The 24,922-nt window shown below is 35.1% G+C and overlaps 2 protein-coding genes across 2 annotated transcripts; both read left to right on the forward strand.

Moving 5' to 3' along the window:
* Positions 1 to 215: 215 nt before the first annotated feature.
* LOC122304943 lies at positions 216 to 13,126 on the forward strand. The gene is made up of 2 exons (XM_043117204.1): positions 216 to 936; positions 13,089 to 13,126. Exons 1-2 carry the CDS (start codon positions 216 to 218, stop codon positions 13,124 to 13,126), a joined length of 759 nt encoding a protein of 252 aa, XP_042973138.1.
* Positions 13,127 to 15,437: 2,311 nt separating this feature from the next.
* LOC122305242 (isoeugenol synthase 1-like) lies at positions 15,438 to 17,845 on the forward strand. The gene is made up of 5 exons (XM_043117619.1): positions 15,438 to 15,746; positions 16,406 to 16,540; positions 16,819 to 17,047; positions 17,151 to 17,354; positions 17,490 to 17,845. The coding sequence occupies exons 1-5, from the start codon at positions 15,543 to 15,545 to the stop codon at positions 17,684 to 17,686; spliced, it is 969 nt and encodes a 322-aa protein (XP_042973553.1). The 5' UTR covers positions 15,438 to 15,542; the 3' UTR covers positions 17,687 to 17,845.
* Positions 17,846 to 24,922: the final 7,077 nt, after the last annotated feature.

The following is a 24,922-nucleotide window of genomic DNA, read 5'->3' on the forward strand; positions in this document are numbered from 1 at the left end:
TTTATATGGAAAGCAATCTCAAACCTACTACCTACCAAGGGAAATCTCTACAAAAAGAAGAGTGCCGAGAACCCTTTATGTCCTGTATGCAACAAGGTTGAATAAACTTTCTGCATGGCCTTTGGGAGTGTGTGGCAGTGAGTGACGTTTGGGGAGAGAGGGACTCTCAAGTCTCAAAGTGGGGCAAGGTTTTTGTAAATTTTACAGATCTATGGATGGAATTCAGTAGCAAACTTGGTGAAGGGGGCCTTGAATTGGTCTCAGTAATATGCTATAGGCTTTGGCTTAGAAGAAATGATTTGATATTTAGAAATCTTTTCTGTGGACCAAAACACTTCATTAAAGCTGCTTGTACTGACATTATAGATTTTTCAATGGCTATTGTGGAGCCTAGGGAGGGGCGGGATACAGGTCTATCTCCAGTCGAAGAAAGGGAAGGCCGAGACACAGATTGCTTATGGAAACCTCCATCTGGAGCAAGGCTAAAGGTCAATTTTGATGCCAGCTTCCTTAAACCAGTACAGAAGGTGGGGCTGGGCATTGTTATACGAGACTCAAAGGGGGACCCAATGGTGATGGTAGCTGGCCAAAGAGATTCAGTAAACTCAGCATATCTAGCCGAAGGGGATGCCTTATCAAGAGCCTTCTCTTTATGTGCAGACCTTGGAGTAGATGAGGCAGATTTTGAAGGGGATGCAAAGATGGTCATTGATGCAATATTAGACCCTACACCTGATTCATCGTGGAGTGGGCAACTTGTTGAAGACCTTAAGAAAGGACTGTCGTCAAAGACTAATTGGAAACTAACTCATGTTAGAAGGGATGGGAATCGGGTAACTCATGTATTAGCAAAGCTAGCTTTGCCTTTAGATTGTGAATTCGTTTGGATGGAGGATGGACTCTATGTGGCCATGCCTTACATTGCTTCGGACAAACGTTGTGTTGCCCAAATGACTAACACAAGAGGGAGGGTGAATTGAGTTGTATTAAAAAAATAACAATTATAAATCAAATATACAATATAAAATATAAACAAAATATGAAATAGCAATAAATATAAAGAGTAAGGATAAAAGAAAAGCAAACTTAGTATGTTAACGAGGTTCGGCCCCACTGCCTACGTCCTCGCCTTAAGCTACCTCTTGAAGATTTCCAAATTCACTATTCAACCTCATTCAGGTGGAGATAGAAACCTATTACACATTTGAACAACACCGATACAAAGGATCCGTGTAGAACACCCTCTACACTTGCAATCACCTTACACGTGGTGATTTAACTATTCCCTGTATAAAACACTTTCTACACGCACAAGGGTTATACACACCCTTTTACTGATACAAGAGCTGATAGTGGGTAGGTTATCAGAAAACACTCCTCAATGAGTGAAATAAAAACAATACAGCGCAAATTATATCTCTCTCAAAATGAATAAGGATTAAAGCTCAATACTTAGAGAAAAGAGAATGAAAGCTTTGAATGAATGTTGTATGCTCTTGGTGTTGTAAATGTGAAGCTCTCAAATGATCTATTTATAAGCATATGAGACTTCATATTTAAATTTAAAAAGATTCACATGTCAAAGACAGTATCATTCACATTTTCAAAAAATTCAAATAAAAAGTTATTCTTTTTCAATTGTCAAAGACAACATCATTCATTTTTCAAAAACTTCAAACCTAATTTTTTTACTTTTGGCATATGACAAAAGGAGCACACCTTATATTTCAAAAAAATTCAAACATAATCTTTTACTTTTTGCATATAACAAAAGGAACATACTTTACTTTTCAAATATTTCAAACAAAATCATCTACTTTTTGCATAAGTCAAAAAAAGTATCAATCACTTTGAAAATATTCAAATAAAACATGCACATGTGAAAGATGACAATCAATCATCTTTAATATTTTCAAAATTCAACCCTTTAATCAAAGCATGCACATGTAAAAGATGACAATCAATCATCTTTCAAAATTTTCAATTTAATTTTCAAAATATTCATGCACATGTGGAAAATGTATTTTAATGCTTTATGATAAAATATTAATTTTGAACCTTAATACTAATTTTGAATTTTTAAGAGATTTACAACATTACTCTATAACTTTAATGTGAACTTGTTCCCTTCTTGGTCATGCTTGTTTCCTTGATGTGCTTGACTCCATTGTGTAGACAACTTGAGTTTGAGACTTCTTTATTCTTTGAATTCATTTGTTATCATCAAAATCCATGTATAGATATATAATTACACAAAACTTGAAACCTTGGGTTCAACAATCTCCCCCTTTTTGATGATGACAAATACTTGATAGAATCTGAAACCTGTATTAATACTTAAGCTCCCCCTGAGAATGTGCGTTAGTTTTTCAAGCAAAAGTATAAATATAATTCCAAGCATATATAACAAATTTAGCAATTCAAACAATGTTAATATTCTAATCTAACATTTCTCTCCCTTTTGGTATCATTAAAAATGATCCGCAACAAGTAAATGGACAGAAGAAAACGGTGCGTTAGTAGACAATACAGATAGTTGAAAAAAAATTGGATCCGTCCATGACCCGATAAGTGTGGCTGGAGATTTGAAAAAATCGTCTGATGTAGTTGACAAACGAGATTGAAGGCTCCGAGTTTCTAAAAAATGTCATTTTCACCGATTGGAAAAAAAATCACATTGCTCTTTGACTTGAATGATAGCTCATCTGGTTCTTTATGCTATCTCTATAAAATCAGTCTTAAAGTTTATCCAATCCGCATCAAGTTTTCTTTTCATCTCTATAACTCATCTGCATTCTTTTAATATTCTTGTTTTAAGCCTTCTATTCTTTTCTCAATGGCTCATTCTTCTAACATTTTTCTAAATCCATCCATGAGGCATTCTGCACCTCAACCTCCTGTCCTTTCTGCAGCTGCCATTGGTGCCATGTTGCAGTAAGAAAATAATAATTTGGTTAATAAGTCAGATTCTGATGCTATCTATGACTTGGTGAGTCTTGGGACTCACTACTTCTCTTCTATTGTTGCTTTTTCCCAGCGGCTACAAGTCAGAAATCATGAAATTGAAAAACTCAAAGAACAAATTGTTGTACTTCAACGAATTGTTCAAGAGTCTCACACAAGGGAAGGAATCATTCGGCAGAAGAATAAACAGTTGTTATCTTTATTAGATTTCATTCCGCTTGCTAGTTCTCATGGATAAGAATGACATGATATTGTATGAAGAGAATGAGCGTCTCAAACATGAGGCTAAGAATCTCAAGTTTATGTAAAAGTATTTAAAAAATCTATCTCTATTTTTATTGACTCTGGTCTATCTTTTAAGAGATATTCATAGCATGCATCATACATATTTCTCTTTTGATCATACATAATCTATTTTCTGGTAAAGGTTTTGTGAAAATATCTGCTAACTGATCGTGTGTGTTTGTGAACTTTACTACTATATCGCTTTTCTGCACATGATCTTGAAGAAAATGATATCTTATTTCAATTTGTTTAGTTCTAGAATATTGTATTGGGTTCTTTGAAAGATTTATATCACTTGTATTATCACATTTGATTGGAATGTGATTATACATGAGTTTAAAATCTTCAAGTTGTTGCTTCATATAGAGAACTTGAGCACAACAACTACCCGCAGCAACATATTCTGTTTCAGCAGTAGATAGTGCAATAGAGTTTTATTTTTTACTAAACCAGGAAACTAGTGTATGACCTAAGAAATGACATGCTCTATTAGTGCTTTTTCGATCTATTTTATAGCCAGCATAATCTGCATCTGTGTAACTGATTAGATTGAAAGATGTGTGCTTAGGATATCATAACCCTAAGTTAATTGTACCACTAAGATATCTAAGAATGCGCTTAACTGCAATTAAATGTGATTTTTTTGGAGATGATTGAAAACGTGCACATAAGCACACACTAAACATAATATCTGGTTTACTAGTTGTTAAATATAATAAGCTACCAATCATACCTCGATATATCTTCTAGTCAACTGACTTACCGGATTCATCTTTATCAAGTTTAGTTGATGGGCTCATTGGTGTTCCAATTTCTTTAGCACTTTCCATCCCAAACTTCTTTAGTAATTCCTTAATATATTTTGATTGATTGATGAATGTCCCACTTTTTACTTGCTTAATTTGCAATCCGAGAAAGAATGTAAGTTCTCCCATCATGCTCATCTCAAATTCTTCTTGCATAGTCTTAGCAAAAACTTGACACATATTTTCATTAGTAGCACTGAATATTATATCATCAACATAAATCTGAATCAAAAGAATATCATCATTTTCATATTTAATGAAAAGAGTTGTGTCGATTTTTCCTCTTGAAAAACATTTTTCAATCAATAAACCACTGAATCTCTCGTACCAAGTTCTAGGAGCTTGTTTAAGTCCAGATAGTGCTTTGGGGAGTTTGAAAACATGATTTGAGAAAATATAATTTTCAAAACCTGGAAGTTGCTCAACATATACGTCTTCATTTATAAAACCATTTAAGAAAGCACTTTTAACATCCATTTGAAAAAGTTTGAAATCTTTATAACAAGCATATACAAGTAACATTCGAATAGTTTCTAATCTTGCGATTGGTGCATATATCTCATCATAATCGATTCATTCTTCTTGATTAAAACCTTGGGTTACAAGTCGAGCCTTATTTCTAGTAATGACTCTGGACTCATCTTTTTTGTTTCTAAAAACCCATTTTGTTCCAATAATAGTATGATTTTTGGGTCTAGGAACAAGTGTCCAAATATCATTTCTTTCAAATTGATTCAACTCTTCTTGTATAGCTAGAATACAAGATTCATCAAAAAGTGCGTCATCAATATTTTTGGGTTCAATCTGAGATAGAAAAGCAGTATGATTGCAAATATTTCTAAGAGATGATCGAGTACTTACACCTCGTGAAGGTTCTCCCAAAATTTGTTGCACTGGATGATCTTTCACAAATTTTCACTGTTTGGTTGCATCTTGTATTAAATTTTGATGATCTTTCCTATGGTTCCATGTTGAACTTTTTCTATTGTGTTCTCTTTGTTGAGATTGAGACTTCCGTGTTATTTATACCTCATGTTTCTTCATCAACAAATTTCTTGGAGAGTAGAGAATTAAATTCATCAAATACTACATGCATAGATTCTTGTACAGTCAAAGTCTTTTTATTGAATACTCTATAAGTTTTACTATTAGTAGAATACTCGAGAAAAATACTTTCATCAAATTTTGCATCAAACTTGCCTAAATTATCTCTATCATTCAAAATAAAACATTTGCATCCAAATACATGAAAGTAACCAATGTTGGACTTTTTCTCATTCTAAAACTTATAAGAGGTTTTATCTAATTTAGACCTTAGCATAACTCTATTTATAACATAACATGTAGTACTTACCGCTTCGGCTAAAAAATAACTAGACAAGTTGTTCTCATTGAGCATTGTTCTTGCCATCTCTTGAAGAGATTTATTTTTTCTCTCAAATACCCCATTTTGTTGAAAAGTTTGAGGAGGAGAAAAATTATGTACAAAACTATTTTCATCACAAAATGTTTCAATATTTTAATTAACAAACTCTTTTCCCCTATCATTTCGGATACTTGAAATAGTATAACCCTTTTCATTTTAAATTTTCTTGCATAATTTGGTAAAGGTATTATGTGCTTCATTTTTATGAGCAAGAAAGATGACCCAAGTATATCTAGAGAAATCATCAACAATAACAAATGCATAATATTTTCCTCCTAGACTTACAACTCTATTTGGTCCAAAAAGATCCATGTGTATCAGTTGTAATGGTCTAGTAGTGGAAATATGTTTCTTGGTTTTAAAAGAAGTTTTTGTTTGTTTACCAAATTGGCATGCATCACAAATTTTGTTTTTAAGAAAATATGTGTTTGGTAAATCTCTCACAAGATCATTTTTTGAAAGTTTGGAAATAAGTTCCATGTTGGCATGACCTAGTCTTCTATGTCATAACCAACTAGTTTTATTTTGAGCTGAAAAACAAATTGCATCTTGTGAGGTAATTTCTTCAAAATCGATTGTATAAACATTATTGCTTCTAAAAGAAATAAAACAAATTACAATTATGATCATTCAAAATAATGCATTTATCCATTTTGAAAGTAATTGTAAATCTTTTATCACATAATTGACTTATGCTCAAAAGATTATGTTTTAGACCTTCAACAAATAGAACATCTTCAATTATGAGAGAAGATTCATTACCAATTTTACCTATTCCCACGATTTTCCCTTTCGAATTGTCTCCAAATGTCACATGTCATTCTTTTTTAGATCTAAGATCAAAGAACTTAGTCTTGTCTTCCATCATATGTCTTGAACACCCACTATCTAAAAACCATTTATTTTTGCTTGTGGATGACTTCATTCATACCTATAAAAACAATTAAAATGATTTTTCTTAGTACCCAAGTTCTTTGGGTCATTTATTTATTAGTATTAGAATAATCAAGATTTTTAGGTACCCATATGACCCTAATAGTCATTGTATGATTTCTTCTAATATGACAAGTATTATAATTATGACCATTTCTATTATAGAAATTGTAAATAGCATATGACATATATGAAGAACTTGAATGATTATAATAATATCTTTTTTTGCCAAAATTATTTTTATGAAAAGAATTTTGAATATTGGTCTTTGATGTAGAAGGATTATAAAGAAATTTTTATAAGGTTTGTATTTTTGTTTTGGCATATATCCCAAGCCCACCTTGTCAAAAACATATATTTGACTACTAAGAAATTTTTCAAAATTTCTTTTTCCATTCGTAAAGTTTTCAACAATATTTTTTAAATCAATTTTCTTCTTATTCAATTCAAGATTTTCATCTTTTAAAATTATACTTTTTTTTTCTTAAAATATCAATTTCGTTTGTTAAAAAAGAAATTTTCTTTTTTAAAGCAGTATACTTGATAATCAATTTTTCAAATTCCTCATATATCTCTTCTAAAATATTTTACAATTCTTCATATGAAGGATCTTCAATATTATCAAGATTTGTAACCTCAATGTCATTTTTAACCATAAGACAAAGATTTGCTGATTCTCCATCGCTTGTTTCACTATCTGAGCTACTTGAATCATCAACCCATGTAGCTTTCATTACTTTCTTGCCCTTGTTTCGATCTTTCTTTAGCAGAGGACAATCTTGCTTAATATGACTACGTTTATTGCATTTATAACAAATTAAAGTGTCATTTTTATTTGAATCTTTCTTGGAAAACTTTTTGAAGGATTTCCTCGGAGGAATTTTATTTTTCTTTAAGAACCTTTGAATTCTTTTTGTAATCATCGCAACTTCTTCATCTTTGTCTTTATTTTCCTCATTGTCATCACTTTCACTTTCATGAGGGACAGTTTTAAGTGCCAAGCTCTTCTTTGGCTTTCCTTCTTCTTCTCCTCTTTTCAATGTGTACTCATTAGGGGTGAAAACCGACATATCGGTTTCGGTTTTGGACAAAAACCGAAACCGCACTGATGGGTGAAAATATTGAAAATCTCGACCGAAACCGGCCGGAGAATGGGAGGAAACCGTCGTCCTCGGTCTCGGCGTAACTCCGGTCGGTTCGTCGGCGTCGTCGGTTGCTGAGGGAGAGAGAGCGAGAGACGGCGATGAAGCCGCGGTGAAGCTGCGGTGACTGAGATTTTTGAGAGAGAGAGAGAGATAGAGAGAAAGCGAGAGAGACTGAGAGAGAGGAGGGGGGCGACGGAGCTGGCCTTGCGTGTGCCTTGAGAGAGAGAGAAAGCGAGAGAGAGAGGAGGGGGGCGGCGGCCGGTCTGATGGATGTGTTAAAGAAGTTGAAGAAGAGAAACGGGAAAGAAGAGAAAGAGGACGGGCGCTGTGTTAACCCTAGGGTTAAACGGCGCCGTTCCTTTTATTATTTTTTTCAACTACTGAGTCCTAAAACGACGTTGTTTCACTTAAGTTTAAGTTAAATGGCGTCGTTCCATAGGTGATGTTTTTAATGCACAGGCTTTAAACGGCGCCGTTCCACTTAAATGAGTGAAACGGCGCCGTTTAGATAAGTAATATTTTCAAAAAAAATATAAATAATATAGTCGGCCGGTTCAGCGGTTTTTCCCTGGGCGAACCGCGAACCGAACCGGCCGACGTCGGTTTGGCTTAAATCCTACCGCCGGCTGACCTGTTCTCTGACGGTTTCGGCCGGTTCCGTGCGGCGGCGGCCGGTCTGATTGGTTCTGGCCAGTTTGTCGGTTTTCTGTACAGCCCTAGTACTCATGGGTGATAAGTGATCCGATAAGTTCATTCACTTCGAGCTTCTTGAGATCTCTGGCTTCAAGAATCGCTGTCACTTTTGATTCCCAGCGTTTTGGTAGATAGTTGAGAATTTTTCTTACTATTTCAACCTTGGAATAAATTTTGCCAAGAGCCGTCAAACTGTTTATGATGTTAGTAAAACGAGTGTGCATATAGATTCATTATCATTCATCTTAAACATTTCATATTCATGAGTAAGAATATAAATTTTGGATTCCTTGACTCGCGAAGTTCCTTCATAAGTAACTTCCAAGTTATCTCAAATTTCTTTTGCCGTAGCACAAGTCATTATTCTATTAAACTCATTTCCATTGAAAGCATTAAATAATAAATTCATAGCAGTTAAATTCAAAGTATAAAGTCTATCGTATTCACGATCAAACTCTTCTTTTTCCTTTTTGACCTTTACTCCATCAACTACTTTTGTTGAAATATAAGGTCTATTTACAATGCATTTTCAGATTTCTCGACCTTGAGCCTGAAAGAATATTCTCATTCTAACTTTTCAGAATGAGTAATTATCTTCACCAAAGAGTGGAGGTCGACTGCTAGATTGACTTTCACCAAATGAAACTGCAATGTTAGCCATAAGATCTTAACTTAAAAGATAGTTAATCTTATAATAGAGCTCTTAACTCTAATACCAATTGTTACCCAGATGACTAACACAAGAGGGGGGGTGAATTAAAAAAATAACAATTATAAATCAAATATACAATATAAAATATAAACAAAATACGAAATAACAATAAATATAAAGAGTAAGGATAAGACAGAAGCAAACTCAGTATGTTAATGAGGTTCGGCCTCACTGCCTACTTCCTCGCCTCAAGCTACTCCTTGAGGATTCCCAAATTCACTATTCAACCTCATTCAGGTGGAGATAGAAACCTATTACACCTTTGAACAACACCGCTACAAAGGATCCGTGTAGAACATCCTCTACACTTGAATCACCTTACACGTGGTGATTTAACTATTCCCTGTGTAGAACACTTTCTACACGCACAAGAGTTATACACACCCTTTTACTGATACAAGAGCTGATAGTGGGTAGGTTATTAGAAAACATTCCTCAATGAGTGAAATAAGAACAATACAACACAAACTATATCTCTCTCAAAATGAATAAGGATTAAGGCTCAATACTTAGAGAAAAGAGAATGAAAGCTTTGAATGAATGTTGTATGCTTTTGGTGTTGTAAATGTGAAGCTCTCAAATGATCTATTTATAGGCATATGAGACTTCATATTCAAATTTAAAAATATTCACATGTCAAAGACAGTATCATTCACATTTTCAAAAAATTCAAATAAAAGGTTCTTCTTTTTCAATTGTCAAAAACAACATCATTCATTTTTCAAAAACTTCAAGCCTAATCTTTTACTTTTGACATATGACAAAAGGAGTACACTTTACTTTTCAAATATTTCAAACAAAATCATCTACCTTTTGCATAAGTGAAAAAAAACATCAATCACTTTTGAAAATATTTAAATAAAATATGTACATGTGAAAGATGACAATCAATCATCTTTAATATTTTCAAAGTTCAACCCTTTAATTAAGGCATGCACATATAAAAGATGACAATCAATCATCTTTCAAAATTTTTAAATTTAATTTTTAAAATATTCATGCACATGTGGAAAATGTATTTTAATGCTTTATGATAAAATATTAATTTTGAGCCTTAATTCTAATTTTGAATTTTTAAGAGATTTACAACATTACTCTATAACTTTAATGTGAACTTGTTCTCTTCTTGCTCATGCTTGTTTCCTTGATGTGCTTGACTCCATTGTAGACAACTTGAACTTGAGACTTTTTTATTCTTTAAATTCATTTATTATTATTAAAATCTATGTGTAAATTTATAATTATACAAAACTTGAAATCTTGAATTCAACACGTTGTATTGTGTGATTTCAGAATGATAGAAGTCTTTTTCAAAAAAAATAATACATCATATTTTAAGTGGTTTTATATATTAATTATTTAAATAAGAAAAGTTTTACATTTTATATATTAATTATTTAAATAAGAAAAGTTTTACTCATCATCCCTAAACTACACACCATATATATATTTTTATTTTTCCTTACCAAATATGTGGTGTATGAAATATGAATAATAAGTAGAAATTCCTTTAGTTTAGTAAAAATAAAACAATTCCCAAAATTAAAAAAAAAAAAGTAAGAATAAAACAAAAATAAAAAATAAAATAAAAAATCAATTATGATGTGTGGTGTATGAATGATGAATAGAAAATGTTATGGGTCCCAATTGTTTTTTTTAATAAATTATTTTAAAAAAATATATACTATTTTGAATTTTATTATCTCTAATCATACTTAATAATACATCATATTTTAAGTAATTTTATATATTAATTATTTAGATTAGAAAAACTTTACTAATCATCTCTAAGCTATACATCATATGATTTTTTTTATTTTTTTCCTCTCACCAAATGTTTGGTGTGTGGAATATAGATGAGAGATAAAAAAATTCTTTTAGTTTAGCAATAATAAAACAAAAATAAAAATAAAATATAAGTATGATGCATAGTATATGAATGATAAATAAAAAATACTGCAGGTTCTAATTTTTTTATTTAATAATTAAGAAATTAATTTTTAATAATATTATAAATTTTTTAATAGGTTTAATTAAATTTTAAAATACATTAATGAAAAAAAAATAATTGCACTTGTCGAATTTCTCATTATCCTGAGTGTAGTCTTGTTCATGATAAATATAGAAGAAAATAGAAAACAAATTGTCAGTAGTCCGTAACTCATCGTTATCTTTATGCAAAGAAAAATTAAAAAAAGACATGTCAGTAGTCTTTTTTTTCTTTCTAATCAAGACATGTCAGTAGTCAGTACGTCATCGTTGTCTTTGACTCTTTAGACAAAGAGTGATCTCGTGTTTCCCACTGAATCGGAAAAGATATTTTACCAACAAAGGTATTAGAAACGTCCAATCAAAATATTATTTTATCTTATCTCATTTTATTTTATTATTATAATTTTTTAAATTTTTATATAAAATAAAATATATAATTTAATTTTTTTAAATATTAATTTAATTTTTTTAAATTTTAAAATAATAATAATTTTATAAAATAATATTTTATTTAATTTTTATTTAAAATTAAAAATTCTCAACTTACCATCTAAACCTAGATTACATGAATGAGATGAGATAATAATTTGTAAATAACAAGATAACTTATAAATAATAATAAGTTATTTTGAATTGAGTATTTTTTAAATTTTAAGAAATGAAAAAAAAATTGAATAAAAAATATTATAAAATAAAAATATTGTAAAAATATAGTTTTATAATATTATTTTTATTAAAAAATTTTAAAAAGTTTGAATTATTTTTTATTTTTTATATAGAAGTTAAAAAAAATTATAGTGATTCATTTAAAAATTTTATATTTAAATTATACCAAGCTCATCTGCAAACACAAATTTATATGCACTTGATTTATGGGCACATTTAGTTAAATGGGTTTATTCTTGTAAACTTCACGTCTTAAGCAAAGATTATATAAATTTAACTTCAACCCACAATATTCCTGCTCTCAAATTGTCCATTGAGCAAATAAAGGTTATTGGATTAGGGTTCTGCTTGGTAAGTGAGATAAAAATTTTGAATTTAAGATAAAATATTAAAATATTATATTTTAATATTATTATTGTTTTGGGATTTGAAAAAGTTAAATTATTTATTATATTTTGTATGAGAATTTGGGAAAGTTGTAATGATAAGATGAGAATTTTGAGTTTGAAATAAAAATTTCTATCTACCAAACGGAACCTAAAGAATATAGCGCATCACTTAAGTAGAAATCCCTTTTTCTGTTCAAGTCTCCAAATTTGTTTTGGAGGATTGACATCCTTTATAATTCTTAACATCTTCCTAACACTTCGAATTTCTCAAGTCTCTTTAAACGCATTTGTAATGTGTCTATGTTCTTACTTGTACATGTTGGAATATAGAAAATCATATAGAGAAATTAGAGTTAAAATTTCTGGAAGCAAATTCATTCGGACAAATTAACCCATTCTCTTAGGATGGGTCTCGATGAATTTTTTTTTATTTGTTTTATTTAGTGATTAAGAAATTCTTTTTTGTAAGTAATATTGTGAATTTTTAAAAAAAAATTATTTATGAATATGAAAAAAATGAATTAAAAAAATTCTAACTTTTTTTTAAAACTTCAAAAAAAAAAAAAAAAAATTATAACTTGTCGATGACTCGATAGCCACAAATAAAATATATTTTTCCTCAAATATCTCAAGAAGCCAACGACAAAATAAAAGAAAAAGAAAGGAAAAATTTAATTGTAAACACAGTTATGTATTAATATGTGCACTAATCTAATGTAATTGGTCAAAAAGTAGATTTTATTAAAAACAGTGATAACTTAAATTTTGAATATAAAAGAATCAGTATTAGTACACAGATTGGTGCACGATTTTGTTTGTACGTAACAAAACTCAAAAAGAAAAAACATGTCAGGAGTCACTACCACATCGTTTCCCACAGTATCGGAAATATCACTAACAAAAAAGAGAAATGATTTTTGCAGTCGGCAAATGCAGCAGCGTATAGTCGCTTTGAAAAAAATGAATTAATATGGGACCTATATGAAAAAAAAAAATTATTTTTATAACATTTTTTTATTCATTCTGTACAACCATAAAAAAAATATTTTTATAATTTTTTTTATTTATTCTGTACAGCCGACTGCATGCCAACTGCATTTACCGACTGCGTCTAGCAAAGCCCAACAAAAAAAAGAGTTGGTACCACGTCGTTGTTACGTGACATAGAGTGACCTCGTGGTTTCGAAAGGTATCGAAAACAGATATTTTAAGAGCATTCTCACTGATTAGCTATTTTTAAAATTTATTGTACTTTTTAACTATTAAGTGTTAGAACACTCTCATTGGATTAACTAAAATTAAAAGACACTTTTGATGAATGTGAGATAAGTTTAACTTTTGACTATTCCATTTTCATTTATCCCTACATTGAATTAGCTATTCGTATTATTTCATTATATAATAATAAAATAATATGAGATAGATTTGAATTTGACTATTCACATCAAATTCTCACATTAAATAATCTATTTATTCATTATATAATAAAATAATTAATAATTAAAAATATTTATTTATTTTAATTATTAATTTATTTTATTTTATTTTATCATATTTTACCATTTTCCATCCAACTTGAGTAGAGTCATCAATAGCATCACTAACAATTAAAAGGTTCACAATCAAGGACAGAAACAGGACAGGAGGACTCTGTATATTTACCTCCCTAAACGGTTATACACATAGAATGTTATTATTATAACATGAATCTATTTCGCAACCAAGCTCATCTGCAAACACAAATTTTTATGCACTGGATTTATGGGCGCATTTGTTTACATGGGTTTCTTCTTGTAAAGTACTTCATGTCTTAAGCAAAGATTATAATGCAAAGGAGCACTAAATTTGACTTCAACCCACAATATTGACCAATAAAGGTTATTGGATTCTAAAGAATATAGCACGACTTTAGTAGAAATCCTTTTTTCTGTTCTAGTCTTCAAATTTGTTTTGGAGGATTGACATCATTTATAATTCTTAATATCTTCCTAACACTTTGAATTCCTCAAGTCTCTTTAAATGCGTTTGTAATGTGTCTATGTTCTTACTTGTACAATTCAAATTCGAATCAAAGCATTTGCACAGATCCAACACGGGGCATGACAAGAAATAAATTTTCTTTGAAAGGGGAAAAGGCTTCATTGTCTGTTACATTAAAATGTTCAGTCATCAATCTTAAGACACTTGAGCTCTGAAAAGCAAAAACTCACAAAAGAAAAGCTTTACCTTGCAAGTATACTCTGATCTTTGTGCATCAAAACAATTGCTCCAACTTCCATTACTTTGTCAAGGCTATGAAGAACTTTAACTCCTGCCAGTTCATCTGCAAATTGATAAGATTAAAACAATGTCAGTCTAGATCAGCAATGTAGCAACCCATCAATCAGAATCATTAGCTCCCGGATCGGATACCAGATTCAACATAAACTATGACAGAAGCAAATTCATTCAGACCAATTAACCCATCCTCTCAGGATGGGTCTCGATGATTTTTTTTTTTATTTGTTTTATTTAGTCATTAAGAAATTCTTTTTTTAAATAATATTGTGAATTTAAAAAAAAAATTATTTAAGAATATGAAAAAAATGAATTAAAAAAATTCTAACTTTTTTTTTTTTCGAAACTACAAAAAAAAAAAAAAAAAAAAAAAAAAAAACTATAACTTGTTGATGACTCGATAGCCACAAATAAAATATCTTTTTTCCTCAAGTATCTCAAGAAGTCAGTGACCCAAAAAAAAAAAAAAAAAAAAAAAAAAAAAACAAGACATGTCAGGAGTCAGTACCACATCGTTACATGACATAGAGTGATCTCGTGGTTTCCACAGTATCGGACATATCACTGGCAAAAAAAAGACATGTCGAGAGTCGCGGTACCACATGGTTACGTGACATATAGAGTGGCCTCGTGGTTTCATATTTTAACAACCAATATATTAGAAGCGTCCGAATATTAGTGCTGGTACAGGACTGATGAGATGAAAATTCACGAGTAATAAAATAATTTATGAATAATAATATATAAGATATTTTGAGTAGAGTGTTTTTTAAATTTTGAAAAATGTGAGATAAAAAATTGAATAAAAAATATTATAAAATTAAAATATTTTAAAAATATTAATTATATTTAGAAATTTGAAAAAATTTAAATTATTTTTTATTTTTTATCTGAAAGTTTGAAAAAGTTATAATAATTAATTTAAAAAATTGTAATCATTAATTTAAAAATTTTATATTTAAATTATGTTAAAAAATAAGATATGATAACATAATATGAAATTAAATAAAAATTTTATGTCACATTTGTGGTCCCAAACGTCAAATCATTTGGAAAGTGTAATCCAGTACGTAATGATCACTCGCATCTAACATCTATTCCCTGCCATCCTTTTGTGAATGGAATGGTGGTTCGTTAGCAAATTATCACAAGCAAACATTCCGTCGTAGATATTTCAGCATATAGAGGTTTATATAATTAGCTTTCCCAGGCCACTTGGAAGTGAAAGATCAGAAGCTAGCTAGCTAGGCACATATGGCTTGTGAAAAGAGCAAGATTCTGGTATTCGGAGCCACGAGTTACCTCGGCAATTTCATGGTGAAGGCCAGCGTTTCTCTGGGCCATCCAACCTTTGCCTACATCCGCCCATTGCTCAAACCGAATATCAACTCCAACGCCAACCCTCCCAAGCTAGGTCTTCTCAAAGAATACGAGGCTTTGGGAGTCACCATTATCTATGTATTATCTTGATTTAGATCGTTCTAATTCACCATCGGCTCTGATCACTTTGTTAAAGGATATGCTGTTCGATCTTCATTTTAGATTTAATTTGCGTTCTCAATCACATATGATATGTGACATATTTTAAATGACTCTCATTTAAGTGTCCGACATATGAAACACATCAATAAATGTGATATGATAAAATTTAAAAGAAAAAATAATATAATTTTTTTATTTTTTATTTTTTATATACGTTCGCAATAAGAAAGCTTACAAAGAAAATTGGTCTTAATTTGGTCATTGTCAAATGTGTATTAATAGAATTATGGAAAGATCAAGGGATCCCTAGCAATTAGCCGAATCTTTATACTCCACTAATGAGGGTCGATATAGATGGATATGTTAGAAGAATTCTTTCAAATTCTCCACATTCAGAATTTCCAAATTTAGCATGGTACGTGGTACTACTGAAGCTCTCATTAATATGATGTAAAGAGTATGGCTGGCCTAGGGGATGGAGGAATATTTGTGCAATCAAAAAGCTTGCTAGCTAGCTGGCCCCCGCCCCCATGAAAGTCCCCAAGATTACAAGTGCTAGCTAGTACTAGTAGTACTACTATGGTTCAGCTCCTTATTCCGTTTTAGCTCATGAAAATGATTTCATTATGAAACAGGGCGAATTGGATGAGTACGGGAAGCTTGTAGCAGCGATTCGCCATGTGGATGTTGTCATTTCTACGTTGGCTGTTCCTCAACACCTTGATCAATTGAAGATAATCCAAGCCATGAAGGATGCTGGAAATATAAAGGTGAGTGCATGCATATCTCCGAGTCGTATAAGCTCCATGCTCCATATTATTTCTAAATATTTTACGTAGTGGTTCCATTAATTATTACGAAGAATCTGTCCATGCTCGCACAGAAAATGTTAAAATATAATTAAAATTATTAAATTTTTACATTTACATTTGGAAGAAGATCTAGAAGCACATGATTTTTCCTTTTCAAGAATCCTCGAGATCACGAAGTACTGGATCAGAACGTCTTTGATCAATCTTGGAATTGTTGGTGATGTTGTGTGTCATAGAGATTTGTTCCGTCAGAATTTGGAAACGAAATTGACAGAGTGAGTGGATTACCGGCTTTTGAGGCTCTGCTTGAGAACAAAAGGAAGATCAGGAGGGCTACCGAAGAGGCCGGAATTGCGTTCACTTACGTCTCTGCGAACTCTTTTGCAGCGTATTTCGTTCACCACTTGCTTCATCCTCACGAAAAACGTGAGGAAGTAGATGTTTTTGGAAGTGGGGAAGCCAAGGGTATAAAATTTTCCTTTCCTTTCCTTTCGTTTTCTTTCCTTTAATTCCTTTCTTGTGACGTCTGACCAACTTTTATTTTTGTCATTCTGTAATTTGCATGCAGCTGTGTTAAATTATGAGGGGGATGTTGCAGCCTATACCATAAAAGCAGCCACTGATCCAAGGGTAGCTAATCGGGTCATCGTACTTAGACCACCGGGAAACATTGTATCTGAGATGGACTTGATTTCTTTATGGGAGAAAAAGACAGGACGAACTCTGAAACGAATTTATGTCCCCGAAGAGGAAATAGTAAAGCTCTCTGAGAGTAAGCAATTTTGTTAATAGATTTGTACACATATAGCATTACTCATTAGGTAAATAGTATTATCGGATTTTTCGACCATATATAGAAATTTTAGTTACGTTATGATCACATGCATTTTTTGTTTGTATTTTGCAGCCGCACCATTCCCGGATAACATACGTATGGCTATCCTTCACAACATCTTCGTCAAAGGGGACCAGACGAGCTTTGAACTCACTGAAAACGACCTAGAGGCCTCCAAACTATTCTACGATCACAACCATACTTCCATTGATGCCCTCCTTGACATTTTCTTGGTTAATCCTCCCAAACCCAAACTGGCATCGTTTTAATTAATGTTTAGTCCAAGAATCCACGGGTGCCACTAGTCATCATGTTATCGTCATATATATGTATTATATATATATGTATGCATGTGTGTGTGTGGACAAGACAATTCTCCATTTGAATAAAATTACCTGGAGTACTACGGACGTTGTTGTCCTGATCAACATGTGTAATTTGCTGCTAGCTGTGTCGTCATGGCCTGGTTCATTGCTTACATCTGCTCATGCTCTCATGCATGCCTGATTTGTACTGAGAATTATTAATGTATTCATGTCCAGTTTGTTTTGCTTGTTAATCTGCGGTCGGTTTGCTAGCAGTAGCTAGCGTTTGAAATCTTCCTGGCCTGATGTAGGGCTGTACACCAAACTGATGTAGGGCTGCGATGGAGACCAATCGCCGGAGGCTGGAACCGGTGAAGAACCGGTCGGTGGTTGAGTTAAACATATATAAGAACCGACGTCGGCTGGTTCGGTTCGCGGTTCGACCCAGGGAAAACTGCTGAACCGGTCGACGTCAGTTATAACTTTTATTTTTTATTTTTATTTTTTTTACCTACAAAGAAATGACACCGTTTTATTTTGGTAAGTGAAACAGCGTCGTTTAAGACCCTTGACTGAGAAAAAAATTTTAGTGGAACGCGTTGTTTGGCTTAATGTTAGACCCTCTAGAAAAGTTACCCCGGGACAAGCCTCGACACACTCACTGACATGCCTAGTCGGCCTCCATGGTGAGCCATCAGCATGCCATGGCCCATGCCATAAAAGCCCATGGACCAGCCAGCCAACAGCTCGGCCAGCATGCTTCAGTACGCTGATGAGGCTGTTGGCCTCCCCTTGGTGCCGCACAGCATGCACCAGCATGTTGGCGAGGTTAGTGGGTTGGTCTGCCTGCCAGCCAGCCAGCCAGCCCAGCTTGCATGGCCAGGCCACCAGCTTGGCCAGCACGCCCAGCAGGCAGGCCAGCATGCCCAGCCGGCCAGGCCACCTGCCTGGCCAGCACGCCTAGCCAGCTAGGCCACCTGCTTGGCCAGCACGCCTAGCCAGCCAGGCCACTTGCCTGGCTAGCACGCCCAGTCAGCCAGCCAGGCCACCTGCCTGGCCAGCAGCCTGACCAGCATGCAGGCCATGCCAAGCCATGCCTGCCTGTCAGTACCGGCCATGCAGCAGGACCAGACCAGCCGGCCAGCAACCATGGCACCAGCCATGCGGCCAGACCATGGCTAACCAGCCAGCGCCCATGGCCCATGCCATGGGCCATTTTCAACACCGGCCAGCACCAGTCAAGCTGTGGGTCCCACATGGGCCCCACGACCAGAATTTTATCAGCATTTTATTATTTTAATAAAATCATCTGGTATTTATATATTTCATTATTTCATTGTTTTAGTGCAACTAGGAATTAATTCCTTAGGCTAGTGTTACTAGGAATTAATTCCTTTCTAGGATTAATTTCCTTGTTCAAGCACCATTATGACTCTCCCCTTATAAGCCTATATAAAGTCCACTCTAGTCCCATTTTTTATTATCTTTTGACAAATTCCCTTTGTGGTTGGCTTATTTGTTCTTGAGATCTCCTTCGGTGCTTGGCACTTGGGCTATTTGGGTGCAATCAGTGTGAATCCCAAATAGAGATTCAACACCTTGACGTTTGTGGACGGGTGTTGTTTCATCTATCAATCTATGAGCAAGTTTGTTTCTCTTTTCCATTATTGAGTTTCAATCCTGTTATTTACTTGTTATTTGTATTACTCTTTTTGCACTTAACATTATATATCACGCCCCATATCATCCCAACACACTAGATCTACTTTGCCAAGTAGATCTAGCCTTGTTGGATTATTCCCTTTATATTTCCTTCACTTCCATTTCATTCCATCACTATATTATCATCCATATACCTTCCATAATCCTAGATCTAAACCCCTTTCATCATAAAGCCCTAGATCTACACTAGATCTAGTGCCTCCATATTTCCTACCATAAACCCTAGCCTCCATAAGGATTTCCTATATTTTAGGAAACCTTAAACCCTAGCTTCACTTCCATATTTACCATAATACCACCCAAGGGCCGCCTATCATAGCCTAATCACACCATTCGGCCATCATCATACTATACCATACCATCATCATCTCATACACCATACCATCCCACCAAGATCCAATTCACAAACCAATCATCTATATTCACCAAATCTCATCACTCAAGTCTAAGACTCAAGTAAAACGGCAAGCAAGAAGGATAGGCTCATCAGTCATAATTGGGTGAAGCGGATCTAGAGAACCATAGTGTTTAGGGACTAGACCGAGGTCCCTAACATTAATTGGTGCTTTCATTGAGAGCTTGCCTATTTCATTAAGGCTTGCCTCTTTTCATTGATAGCCTTGCCAATTTCATTGTGAGCATTGCTTTGCTCGGAGATCAAGAGAAGTTCTTACCATGCAAGAGAGTACAATGGGGCCCGAGAGGCCAAGTGGTTCCCATAGGGACCGAATTGAAGTGCTAGAAGGACAAAGTACATGGATCCATAGCGTCCTTGATGAGGTCATGACTGTTTTGGCCGAATTAAGAATAGCCATGAATGCGAGCAACCGGAACAATGAAGAGAATAGAAGGGCCATTGAAAGTTTGAAGAGAGAAAGGCATGAAGACATCGAAAGAATTGAAAGGAGACTAGCCGAAGGACGTGGCCAAGGGCCACCACCTCAGCCCAATGAACCAAGGCACGATGCCTTTCTTGATGGGGTTGAGACAAGTGTTATCGAGTCCATGCAAGAGCCACAAAGAGGTGAGTTTCGAAGAGGTGGTCGTGTTGAGAATGACCATGTGGCGGTTGAGAGGTGGATCTTGAATCCACTACATCGCACTAGATCCCCTAGTGTGAGAGAAGAACCACAAGATGTGAGATTTCAAGAGCCACAAAGAGAAGAAGAGCATGAGGCCGCATATGCGCATGAGAGGGAGAGGCCTTACGACCGTGGAGATCACCAAGAGAGAAGACGTCATCACCATGATAGAGATGGAGGACATCATGGGCGACGATATGATGATGAGCACCATGATGATAGAAGAGGAAATCGGCCTTATAACTTGGGACCAAAGAGGCCAAAAGTGGATTTTCCCAAGTTCAATGGGGGAGATCCATATGAGTGGTTGGACAAGGTAGATCATTATTTTCATTCCTATGAGATACCTAGAGAAGAAAGAGTATCAACGGCTTGCTTCTATCTAGAAGGAAGAGCAAGCAAATGGTGGCGTTGGATACGAGACCAATATGAGAAAGAAAGGAAGAGATTGGGATGGTCGGCTTTTGAAAGAGAATTCTTGATGCAATTGGTCCATCGCCCATCATCAACCATCATGGGCAACTTGCTAAGTTGAAACAAGAGGAAAAAGTGCACCACTACATTGAGGAGTTCCGACAACTCCAAACCTTGGTGAGGGGTTGGTCGGAAGAGGCACTAATTGGCACTTTCATAGATGGTTTGAAACCATGGTTGGCTAAAGAAATCAAATTGAAGTAGCCCACAAAGCTTCAAGAGGTAATGAGGATGGCGAAAATTCTAGAAGAAAGCACACGCATGGAGAAACGCCAATTCAAGGAATTGGGGAGCAAATTCTCCAAACCATTGCAAACCAAAGTTCCTTGGAAAGGTAAGAATGATGCTTTGAAGACTAAGCCACAAGAAGTGAAGAAGTTGTCCCGTGAGGAAGTGCAAGAAAGAATAAAAAAAGGCTTATGCTTTAAATGTGGAGAAAAGTGGAGCAAAGAGCATAAGTGCAAATCCGGGCAAGCTTATGTCTTGATAGAAGATGAAGAGTACGAAGATGAAGTTGAGCATGATGAAGAACTATTCCATGAAGAATCCGAACAAGAGGAGGCCGAATCTAGTGATTGACTAGAAGAGGCCGAGTTGTCTTTGAATGCCATCTCGGGTGTTCAACATCCTACATCTATGCGAGTCATGGCATGGGTTGGAAAATTTGAGGTAACCCTATTGGTGGATAGTATATCCACACATAACTTCATCAACTCCAATATAGTCACTAAAATTGGATTGAGGCCATGTGCCATAGATCTATTTGAGGTGAAGGTAGCCAATGGTGACAAGTTGAGATGTGAAGAGCTTGTCAAAGAGGTAAAGATGAACATACAAGGTGTGAGAATTGTTGCCGATCTACATGTTTTGGCACTTGTTGGTCTTGATGTGGTATTGGGCAATGCTTGGCTCAAGGGCCTTGGGAGAGTAATTCATGACTACCACAACATGACCATGGAATTCAAGATCGGGGTAAAGAAGAGATTATGGACAACATTGCCATCAAAAGAAGTCAAGTCATGTGAGGCCATGGTGTTCCAAAAGTTGTGCAAGGGCGGAGCCCATTGCTTTACTATTGTCATGGCCGAAAATGACACTACATGCTACATGAAAAAAAGTGCAAATGAGGGCAGCAATGATGACTTGAAGGGGCTGCCCATGGAGATTCGAGAAGTCTTGGAGGACCATAGAGGGGTCCTAGAGGTGCCCACTTCATTACTACCTTCTAGGATCTTTGATCACCGGATTGTGCTTGTTGATGAAGATAAACCTGTAAGTGTTTCTCCCTATCGTTATGCCCACTTTCAAAAGGGGGAAATAGAGAGACAAGTTGATGAGATATTGAAGAATGGGTTGATAAGACCTAGCACAAGCCCATTATCTTCTCCGGTATTGCTTGTGAAGAAAAAGGACGGATCTTGGAGGTTTTGCACGGATTATAGGGCTTTGAATGAGGCCACGGTGAAGGATAGGTTTCATATCCCAACGGTGGATGAGATGCTTGATGAGTTACATGGGGCAAGATTCTTTTCCAAACTTGATTTGAGAGCCGGGTATCATCAAATAAGAATGAAGGAAGAAGATGTGCACAAGACCGCTTTTAGAACCCATTCCGGGCACTTTGAGTACCTTGTGATGCCCTTTGGGTTGTGCAACACTCCATCCACTTTCCAAGCCACTATGAACACAATCTTCAAGCCACTATTGAGAAGATTTGTGTTGGTCTTCTTTGATGACATCTTGGTTTATTCTAAGACCATTGAAGAACACAAGGAACACTTGAAGATTGTATTGAAGACTTTGGAGAAACATCACTTTTTCATAAAGGCTTCCAAATGTGCCTTTATGGAGAAGGAGTTAGAGTACTTGGGTCACTTTATCTCAGGTGATGGGGCAAAGGTGGACCAAAGGAAGATTGAGGCCATAGTTGATTGGCCATTGCCCAAGGATGTTTCGGCCCTTAGAGGTTTCTTGGGACTAACCGGTTACTATAGACGGTTTGTGAAGAACTATGAGTTTATTGCTAAGCCACTTACCTCTTTGTTAAAAAAAGACAATTTTGATTGGACATAAGAGGTAAGGGATGCATTTGAAGAGTTAAAGAGAGCCATGACCAACACACCTGTGTTAGCATTGCCTAACTTTGAAAAACCATTTGAAGTGTACACAGATGCAAGTGGTGAGGGAATTAGGGCTGTTTTAGTCCAAGAGAAGAGGCCTTTGGCCTTTATTTCCAAAGCACTTGGGCCAATGAAGAAAGCTTGGACCACATATGAAGAGAGATGCTAGCCATGGTCCACGCCGTGAAGAAGTGGAGGCCTTACCTATTAGGCCAAAAATTCACCATAGTGACGGACCAACAAGTTTTGAGGCACCTACTTCAACAAAAGATAGTCACTCTCGAGCAACAAAAATTTCTTGTCAAATTACTTGGGTTTGAGTGCGACATTGTGTACCAACCGGGCAAGGAAAATAAGGTAGCCGATGCCTTGAGTAGAAGAGAGGGAAGCACTACCTTATGGGTAGTACATGAAGAGGATAAGTCCTCTATGTTGGCCTTGAGTGGGGCCGAGTGGAGGATATGGGACAAGATCAGCGAAGCCACAAAGATTGATGCACGATCCCTAGAGATTATTGAGCTCTTAGAAGCACAAAGAGAGGGGGTTGTAAACTTCAAGGTAAGAGACGATCTTATCTACTACAAGGAGAATATCTATGTGCCGAATGTTCCCAATTTAAGGAAAGAGATCCTTGATCACTTTCACAATAGCAAGGAAGGGGGACACTCGGGTTGGTTGAGGACATACATAAGAGTGAAGCACTTCTTCTATTGGGAAGGGCTCAAGAAAGCGGTGAAAACTCTAGTAGCCGAGTGTGATGTATTCCAAAAGAACAAATATGAGACAAGACCTCTGTTCGGGCTCTTACAACCTTTGCCAATTCCAAACTTGATTTGGGAGGAATTGTCAATGGATTTTGTGGAGGGGCTTCCCATTAGTGGTGGATTTGAGGTGATTCTAGTGGTAGTGGACCGCCTTAGCAAATATGGCCACTTTATCCCTCTTATTCACCCCTACACGGCCAAGAGTGTGACCAAAGCTTTTGTGGACAATGTTGTGAAGCTCCATGATTTTCCAAAGAGTATTGTGACCGATCGAGATAGGGTGTTCATGAGCACCTTTTGGAAAGAACTCTTTGAGCTCCAAGGGAGCAAATTGAAGGCAAGTTCTTCTTATCATCCTCAAACCGATGGACAAACCGAAGTGGTCAATAGAACACTTGAACAATATTTGAGGTGTTTTTGCCATGAAGAACAAAGGAGATGGGGAGATTACTTGTCATGGGCCGAGTATTGGTACAACACATCATTTCATGCTTCCATCCAAAGAAGTCATTTTGAGGTAGTGTATGGAAGACCATCACCTATCTTGGTAAATTATGAGAGAGGCACAGCCAAGAATGATGAGGTGGAGAGGGAATTGATCACTAGAGATGAGATCCTAGTGAAGGTGAAGAAAGAGCTCAAGAGAGCTCAAAAGAGAATGAAGAAGTATTATGACAAAGGAAGACGTGTGGTTGCATTTGAGGTAGGTGATTATGTATACCTAAAGCTACAACCCTATGGACAAATGACACTAAGGAAGAAGCTTAATTTGAAGCTGTCCAAGAAATATTATGGGCCTTTCAAGGTGATTGAGAGGCTAGGAGATGTGGCATATAGGTTGGAACTTCTTTCCACATCAAAACTACAACCGGTTTTTCATGTGACCGTGTTAAAGAAGAGAGTTGGTGACCCTAAGCTCATTGTAGAGGAGTTGCCAAAGTTTGATGAAGAGGGGAGGATGTTTTTTCAACCAAAGGAAGCACTTGACTATAGAGTGATCACACGAGGAAGAAAGAGGAGGAAGGTGTGGCAAGTATT

Source organism: Carya illinoinensis, chromosome 3 (genome assembly GCF_018687715.1).
Source record: "Carya illinoinensis cultivar Pawnee chromosome 3, C.illinoinensisPawnee_v1, whole genome shotgun sequence".
In the NCBI taxonomy this organism is placed as follows: Eukaryota; Viridiplantae; Streptophyta; class Magnoliopsida; order Fagales; family Juglandaceae; genus Carya; species Carya illinoinensis.

Excerpts from the sequence above, each read along its gene's own strand:
- LOC122304943 (XM_043117204.1), top strand. The coding sequence starts at position 216 with ATGGAATTCAGTAGCAAACTTGGTGAAGGGGGCCTTGAATTGGTCTCA. Across the intron at positions 937-13,088 it reads TTACATTGCTTCGGACAAAC|CCGACTGCATGCCAACTGCA; the intron begins GTTGTGTTGCCC and ends TATTCTGTACAG.
- LOC122305242 (XM_043117619.1), top strand. The coding sequence starts at position 15,543 with ATGGCTTGTGAAAAGAGCAAGATTCTGGTATTCGGAGCCACGAGTTAC. Across the intron at positions 16,541-16,818 it reads AGGATGCTGGAAATATAAAG|AGATTTGTTCCGTCAGAATT; the intron begins GTGAGTGCATGC and ends TGTGTGTCATAG. Across the intron at positions 17,048-17,150 it reads TGGAAGTGGGGAAGCCAAGG|CTGTGTTAAATTATGAGGGG; the intron begins GTATAAAATTTT and ends ATTTGCATGCAG.